The sequence below is a fragment of the Rana temporaria genome, chromosome 2 (genome assembly GCF_905171775.1).
Source record: "Rana temporaria chromosome 2, aRanTem1.1, whole genome shotgun sequence".
NCBI lineage: Eukaryota > Metazoa > Chordata > Amphibia > Anura > Ranidae > Rana > Rana temporaria.
The window spans coordinates 92940962-92949436 of record NC_053490.1 but is presented as its reverse complement, the minus strand read 5'-3'; the positions used below and the strand labels follow the sequence as shown (position 1 = coordinate 92949436).

At 46.4% G+C, this 8475-nt stretch overlaps 1 protein-coding gene across 1 annotated transcript; it reads left to right on the top strand.

Moving 5' to 3' along the window:
- Positions 1-540: 540 nt before the first annotated feature.
- Positions 541-7724, top strand: SAP18 (Sin3A associated protein 18). Its single transcript, XM_040340529.1, has 4 exons — positions 541-774; positions 4119-4228; positions 5703-5825; positions 7423-7724. The coding sequence occupies exons 1-4, from the start codon at positions 703-705 to the stop codon at positions 7577-7579; spliced, it is 462 nt and encodes a 153-aa protein (XP_040196463.1). The 5' UTR covers positions 541-702; the 3' UTR covers positions 7580-7724.
- The last annotated feature ends 751 nt before the right edge of the window (positions 7725-8475 follow it).

The following is an 8475-nucleotide window of genomic DNA, read 5'->3' as shown; positions in this document are numbered from 1 at the left end:
GGGGGCGGAGCAAGGCGTCGCTTTCTTGAAATGAGTTTGGAACATCCCTAACATGAGTTTTTGCAGGTTGGAATGTCTGTGTAATTCAGATTTTTTTTTTTTTTAACTCTGCACTGACTGTCTTTAAAATTGTCCGGGCCCCTGTTCAGATGCAATCTGGGGACAGAACCGGGGACAGATTTGGTCTGGGGACAGTGTCCTCAGTCCGGGGTCTGTGCCCCAGAAACTGGTGATGTCTGGTCACCCGGGCCTATCCTAAGGGCAATAAACTGGCCCTCTGAAAAGTTTGGAGACCCCTGTTCTAGAGCAGAGCTGGTTCCAGTGATGTAGGAAGAAGGACTGGACAGAGAGTTGAGAAACGAATGGATATAACAGAACAAATCCATGTAATGGATACAGTAATAACACAACGTCGGTCTTGTGGCGTTTCCAGCCACTAGGGGTGCTGTTGTAGAGTTTTGCCGCTTTCAATGTAAACCTACATCAGTTACACACAGGACACCTAGCTAATACGCATGCGCGTTATCCCTCGACAAGGCGGCTCGCCTTACATGACGTCGCAACACGCCCCACGTGGTCAGACGTACATCGTTGGGTTGAGAAGGCGCGTAGCGTGCACCGTGAAGACGTAGAGGGAAGCGGGTCGGTGCGAACGGTTTTCTTGCTTAGGGTGGTCTCTGTTTAGTTTAGAAACTGGAGAAAATGGCGGTAGAGTCGCGGGTGACGCAGGAGGAGATTAAGAAAGAACCGGAGAAGCCGATAGACCGGGAGAAGGTGAGGAGGGGGTTGTGTGCTGCAGCCGGGAGAAGAGCCGGACATGGAGGCCCGGGCGGGCCGTGTGTGGAGCGCCTATGAAGTGAGGCACAGGGCGGTCCTCCTATGGGAGGGGAGCTAGTAGTATAGACATGTATTGATAGTTCCATCTATATACCTCTGACTGACAAAGGAGCTTCACCCCAAAAATACCCCCCCCCCTCACATTTGTCCTTGTCTCATGAAGTCATTTCCCCACATGAAGCTCGGTACAGACATGCTCTGGATGTAGGAGGCCTGGCAGAGATCCCACATCATGTGTGTGAGCTTCCCCCGTCTACCTAAACACTCCCCGGTGTCCCCATACACAAGATCTCACCTACTTCCTTCTGGGGTGACTACGTCACTCTGTTGGAGGCATGTGGGGTCTCGGCTGAGGGACACCCTTGGTGTGGAGGTCAGTGATGTCCTCTCCAAGGTGAGGTTTTTTAATCTTTCCAATGTACATATTAATGTGGCCTCTCAGTGGAAGGCCTTTAACGCTGGGAGGCCACAAATGTTTCTGTTCTGAGTGTGTGCCCTGCTCACTCCCCGCACAGTCACTGGCGGGGACCGGAAAGCATGCATACTTGCAATTGGGTGCTTTCTGATCATGTGATAGCCTTTCATGGTGGTCACATGACCCGAATGCTCATCCCCCCCCATCTAGGTGGGGAAGGGGTTAAAATGTTGCTTCAACAGGTTTCAAATTAAAGCAGTTGTAAAGGCAAAGTACTTTTTGTTTTTATCTTGCTGCGATCTACAGATAACCTTGTGTGTGTAGCAGACTCCCCAGCATCCCCTAATTACCTACCTGAGCCCCATCTCTCTGTAGTGGTGTCTTAGCTGGCTGGGACACTCCTGATTGGTTGACACAGCGGCGCCATTGACCCCTTTAAGTGTGTGTTTGGGCAAAAAATGCCATACATGTCCCTGTGTTTTTCCTTTCTCCAGGGAGAGGTAAAATCCTCCCATGTGGTGGGACTGCCTGCACTGTAAGGCCCCTTGCACACTGGGGTGTTTTTCATGCGGTACAGCGCTAAAAATAGCGCTGCTATACCGCATGAAAAATCATGCCCTGTAGTGTTCAATGTGAAAGCCCGAAGGCTTTCACATTGAAGCGGTGCGCTAGCAGGAGCGCACCAAAAGTCCTGCTAGCCGCATCTTTACCGCGGTATAGGAGCGGTGTGTTCACCGCTCCTATACCGCGCCTTCCCATTGAAATCAATGGGAAAGCGCGGTAATACTGCCCGCAACGCGGACGGTATTAACCCTTTTTCGGCCGCTAGCGGGGGTAAAACCTCACCGCTAGCGCCCGAAAATCGCGATAAATACGACGGTATAGCCGCGCTACAAATAGCGCGGCTATACCGTCACCGTGGCTGCACGCCTCAGTGTGAAAGCAGCCTAAGGGTTAATTGTTCTTTAAGATCTAGGGTGGTGGTCAACTTTGTTGGTAATGGGGCCCTCAAGTGTGACCCATAACATCACCAAAGGGCCCCACATACAATTCAGTATCAGACAGCTTAATGACATGATGCAAGAGACGCCTGGCGTGCTGCTGAGAATTGTCCCCCGGTGGATTTTGCCCGCTCTGTCCTGCGCATGCGTAGCGGACCTCCGAAAATACCTGAAGCTCAACACAGCTGTGAATCACCTGGACACGGCTCATGCGCAATGAGCCCAATATTGTACCACACGCTGACGCATGCTCACGATGCTCGCTCCACTCTGCAAGGGGCGTGTATATTACTATTATATCGTCAACAGGGGGAGCGTGGCGTGTATTACTATATGGCCTGCAAGGGGGGCGGGAGTATGAAAAGGGCGAGTTTTGCACTGTTAATGGGCGAGTTTGCCATCCGCCCCCTTACACGATATAGTAATACATTTGCCCCCTTGCAGAATGGAGCGTGCGGCAAAGACTGTCACAATGTGCAGTCTACAGCTCATGCACAGCTTTCATCTTCGTAAATTTTCAGAGATAAAGCGCTGCGCCTGCACAGTCCAGGGCGGGCATTATCCGCCAGGGGGACACAACTCGGCAGAACACCGGCCAGGGGCTGCGGGTGGGCTGAGAGAGACGGATAGCCGGGGGCAGGGTGTGAGACAATGGGTGTGTTCCATGGGCTGCAGGTCCTCTGATATCATCTAGTACTATGCAGAGCTCATAGCCCTGCACTGGAGGTAAGTACACTGAGGGACAGTATTGCTGGAGTAATGGAGAGCACCATCTGCCAGGGGCGCAGAGAATAGAGCTTTAGGTCTCGTTCACACCATGGTGCAGACATGTCAGTTGTGGTTTGCACAGGGCACACAAGATGTGCATGAAAACTGATGTCCAATCATGTGTCTGCAGGTAAAATCTGCGCTGTTTTTTCCATCAGTTTTTATGCAAGTATGGTGTGAACACCCTTGAGCCCAAGTTTGCACTTCTGCGATGAAGCACAGAAATCGCACCATATTCCTGTGCAAATTACATACAATGTCTGTGTGATTTGAGCCATTTATTTTGTACCAAAATGGCGCAGGACCCCCCCCCCCCCCCCCACCAGAATCCGATTGGATTGGTGTGAACATTCCCATTCAGGCAACCGCAGTGTTTTGCGAGCTGTTTTGGTGTGTTAACTTAACATTGACACCAGCAGCAGATCCCATGAATGCCGTGCAATTTCAATGCGGTGCAGGAAACGCACAGGATTCCCTGCACCGCACATGTGAACCGAGGCTGAAGGGTAGGTTCATCTTTGGGAACATGTTACTCGACGCTCGCTGTCGCCATTTAAAAAATATGCTGTTGTGCGGGGCATGCATCAAGCATTCAAAAACGCTGATCTTGGTGTTTTGAATGCTTTTAAGGGCAGAGGAGGGATTTGGGGTTTTATAGACCCCAGATCTCTCAAAGTGTACCTGTCACAAGGATGTTTTACTTTTATTGTGACAAAAACGAAGAAAAAAAAACAAACCGTGTAAAAATTCATAATTCAAGTAAATTGCCTCCACCTGGAGTAGCGGTGCCTACTTGAGTGATTATCCACCTTCCAGGGGCATTGGCCAGGCTTTATATACATATTTACGTTGGTCCAGGCTACATCAATGTATCAATATATAATTCTCTAAGCAGCTGCTCTGGTTTATGGCAGCAGTGGTCCTCTTCATTGTCACACCTATGGCTTTCCATATGAAAGGAAGTATTGATTACATATTGGAGATCTGCAGCTCTGACTCTATGGGGTTGTGTGGGGCACGCATACTGTTTACCTTAAATGTTTCCTATGTTGGGACACTACTATAGCTAATCTTTTACCTGTTGCATGTCTTTCCAGACGTGTCCCCTACTTCTAAGGGTGTTCACTACAACCAATGGGAGGCACCACAGACCGGATGAGTTCGCACGAGGAAATGTCCCATCCAGCGAATTGCAGATTTATACATGGTAGGCTTATCTTCATTTCAGTATAGATGAGCTGCACACAATGTTTTTTTTTTAAGTGGTTGCAAACATTTAGTGTTTTCTATATTCTTTACAAGCAGTGAAAGAGCTTTAACCACCTGCCGACCGCTCACAGTAAATATGCTGCGAGAGGGTGGCAGGCACAGTCATATGTAACCGGCCTTTGTCTGGATTTGGGGTACAATTTCACCCACTGCTGACCCATGCTGTGCTTGGACACTGCATGAGTTTGACAGCAGATCTCAGCTAGGCCAGAAAGATGAAGCAGCACATATTATACATTGTTGGGCACACAGTTAACCCATTGATTGCCCCTACATGTTAACCTCTTCCCAGCCAATGTATAGCTTTACTAATCAGTTGCTTATAACTGCCATTACAGTATACCTTTTTTTTTTATAGCTGTATAATTTCCAGATAGTGCAAAAAAAATAAAAATAAACCTTGAAAGCTCTTTATTAGTGGGGAGCTAAGATATAAATTTCATTTCCCTACATTTTATTTTTAAAGGTAAGTTTCATTTCCCTACATTGATGAATGATTGTGCAATTGCCGGTTAAAGTAGAGACGTTTTGAATAGCAAAAAATGCTCTGGTCATGAAGGGGGTCAAACCTTCCGGAGGTCAAGTGGTTAAAACAAGCCATCGTTGACTTGTATGTACTGTAAAGTAATTCATCCTTTAGGATTACAGCAGACACTCTAAAGTTAGACTTCCTGCACCCCATATTTACATTGGCAGGGAGCCAAGATTCTGCTCTCATTAGACAGTAGTCTGTGATTTTAGTGCCACTTGTGACTTTTGAAAATTTATTTCTCACCAATTCCCATAGCCACAGAGGTGGATGAGAGCTTAGTGTCTAATGCTTAATCCCTTTCTGCCCGTTTGTTGTGGCATTTGACTGGGTATTAAAAGCAGTGCTTGCAGGATGGGCTTCTGACCACTGTGATTGGATGTGGCATTTGATTGGAAGCCTGTTCCACAGGTTCCCGATCATAACTAGTAGCAGAAATCTGTGTGTGACAGCTCAATCACTGTGCTCGGAGGGTTCAGTGAGTGTGTGCTTGGCACAGAGTCAACTTTAATGTGCAAAGTTGGGGTACAGGTTCACTTTAATGCCCTTACAATTACTAAACACTTCCTCACCAAGGTAACAATAGTGTAGGAATGCTTGCCGTCAAGTGCTTAGTGTTATAGGCACCTTAACACAAACAGTGACCAACTTTGCAGGATCGATCCAACTGCTGGATTGTGGTTGTGCAGACATGCAAGGTGGTTACATCATGTAATTTAGTATTCAGATACTCGTTCTGATTAGGTGGTGGTTGCTCCAAGATTAGACAATTTCTTTGCCTAAACGTCACATCATTTATGCCTGAATTTGGGTACTGGTAACAGTTGCAACCTAAAGTATGTATCCTGTTGGATGACATTTTTCTTGTCTTTGTTTTCAATAGGATGGATGCTACTTTGAAAGAGTTAACCAGTTTAGTAAAAGAAGTTTACGGAGATGCCCGTAAGAAAGGCACACATTTCAGCTTTGCTATTGTTTATCCAGATCTGAAGCGACCCAGCTACAGGTATGTGTGGATTTTCTGTTTGTGAAACACATGTTTAAGTTTGTTATTGAATACATCATATCTGAATTAGAAATCTCAATATTTGTAATGCAGAATGTAAAGATGGGGAGGGGACAATTGATCATGAGGGCTTTTGTTACATGATTCAAATCGAAATGCAAGTGATAAGTTGGCTATCCATATTCCATAGAAAGAAGGACCTGTTGGTCCTCTGTTCCCAGTGACTGCTGCATAAGATAGTCAGTGTTGTATAATCTCTTCTTTATTACATTTTTTTTCTTTACATATAACATTTAACATGCCTTGACACTTAAAAGGCAGCTCGATACTACCTTCCTTTACTATATGGTGGTTTCTCCGAATCCCCCCCCCCCCCCCAAAAAAAAAAGGGGGGGGGGGAAGAACGTAGAAAAGTGTTCTACATTTTCGTAGAAAGCGACTGCTTTCTACAGCTAACACTAGTGGTGTTTTTATAACATCTAGTGTGCATGAGGCCTTATGTCAAGGGAGAACAGACTCGCCTTACACCCTGCTCCAGCACTCTCCTCCGCCTGAAGCTCCGGTCTTTTTTCATGAAATTGTGCTCTAAGTTTTTGTATTTTACAACATATTCAAAAAGTTGGCTACTGCCCCACCTATAACTGGCCTTTACAGCAAGGAGCATTGGAGGACAAAATATGTAAAAAAAAAAAAAAGCCAAGGAAAATTCCAAGCTCAATTTACCGACCAGCCTGCGAACAGACAAATTGACCTGTCTAACAGTATGCGTTAAAAACGGGTTTAGTTGGCACACATTTGCAAATACATGCATATGCTATATGCTCCGTCAAGGCACCCTATTACCTGTTGTCCCTACCGCCTGACTTTTAAGAGGATCTGCAGTGGAAGCACATGCATTCTACTGGAAGGAGCCCACCCCTCCTTAAACGTACAGGGGCACACCGAACACCCAGCACAGCCCTATGGGCGCAAAGGTGTCAGTGCGTTGCTTGTCCATTATGTCAACAGTAGAAATAGTTAACCACTGGCCTTTGCAGCAAAGAGCATTGGAGGGCAACATATGTAAAAAAAAAATGTTACTATATTGGTCGGGCAACCATGTGCTAGAAGATGGTCAACAGATTTTATGAACACCTGACCATCCTACCCATATGGCCAAAAGTTTGTTACCCCCCTATATGAATTGGGTTCAGACTTTTGCAATAAAGGGTACTGCTAACTCAGGTATGGGGGGGGGGGGGGGGGTAAATGTCTGTGCTGGTCACTAGGCAGCTGCCTCTTTGCCATTGAAAGCCTGACATTGCAGATCACTGGGAGGAGTAGCCTTGAGAATAAAGTAATGGATCTTCCACTAGGAACAACCCTAAATTCCTGTCATGTCATTGGCTGCATATAATGAAATTAATAGAATATTGTGGCTGGAAGAAAGGAACAATATAACCTCAGGAAATCATTTCTAGTTGGTGCAGGTGGGATCTCTTCCAGTCTCTGCCTTTTTTAAAATGCTTCACCCTTCCTGTTGTACTTATGTGAAATCCGTATAAAATAATCGGTCTACCTGCTGCTTGTACTGTACTGATGTATTTTCTGTTTCTAGGATAAAGGAGATTGGAAGCACAATTTCTGGAAGGAAGGGATCAGAGGATTCACTCTCATTACATTCACAGAGGTTCCAGATTGGAGATTATTTAGACATTGCAATAACGCCTCCCAACAGAGTCCCACCCCAAGCTGGGCGTATGAGACCATACTGATCTAAAATTGTGGGATTGTTTTTATGGACTTTTTCCCTTTTTATTACATTTCCCATTGTTTTGTTAGTTAATTTGCTGCTGAATAGCAGCTCTGTAAAAAAAATTATTTTCCCCCTTTATAAAGTTTTTTTGTTAATAACAAACAGTACCTTGTTTCTGTTGTCGCATCATACTGGTACATGTTGACACATCATAATCCCAGGTATTGAGCAAGCAGGGCTGCTAAGGCAGAACAGCCAGCCCTTTTGTACTGGACCCAGGCCCCATCAGTTCAAAAGGGGGGGCCCGGGCACCTACTGAGCAGGTGGGCCGGCTGTACTGTCTTATTGCAGTCACGAATCCACTCCTGCTTCCCCCCTGCAGCGCTGCCAGCTTATTTCTCCCTCTGACTGCACTGCAGGGCAATTTTTGGTCCTAGCACATGGCCCCCCACAGCTTTTTGGCTTTCCCTCTTGCCGGCAGTTGTATGTCTAAAAGGAGTCTGTCCCAAAAGATGCATCACCAACCACTGCCAAGAAGCATAGCCGGTAAATGGGGAGGGGAGGGTATAGGGAAAAGTGGAGCTTACATTCAACAGGGGGATAGTAAAAGGGGACAATGAGACTGTGTACCCAATGATACATACAAAGTTTCAAACAGAAATGGATGGTACTCCTGTTGAACACAGGAACCACTCCAATTACATTTAGGCCCCTTTCACGTGTGGTCGGCGGTAAAGCGCCGCCATTTTTTTTAGTTAATTTCGTGGCCGTTAGGTCGCTTTTACCCCCACTAGCGGCCGAGAAGCGCTCTGCTGGCTGTATAGCCATGGTGCCCATTGATTTCAATAGGCAGGAGCGGTATACACACTGCTCCATCACAGCTCTAAATATGCTGCTAGCAGGACTTTTTTTTTT

Bases quoted from the DNA above. Each gene is read 5' to 3' on its own strand.
- SAP18 (XM_040340529.1), top strand. From the start codon at position 703: ATGGCGGTAGAGTCGCGGGTGACGCAGGAGGAGATTAAGAAAGAACCG. The intron at 775-4,118 runs GTGAGGAGGGGG...ATGTCTTTCCAG, and splicing joins AGCCGATAGACCGGGAGAAG to ACGTGTCCCCTACTTCTAAG. The intron at 4,229-5,702 runs GTAGGCTTATCT...TGTTTTCAATAG, and splicing joins GAATTGCAGATTTATACATG to GATGGATGCTACTTTGAAAG.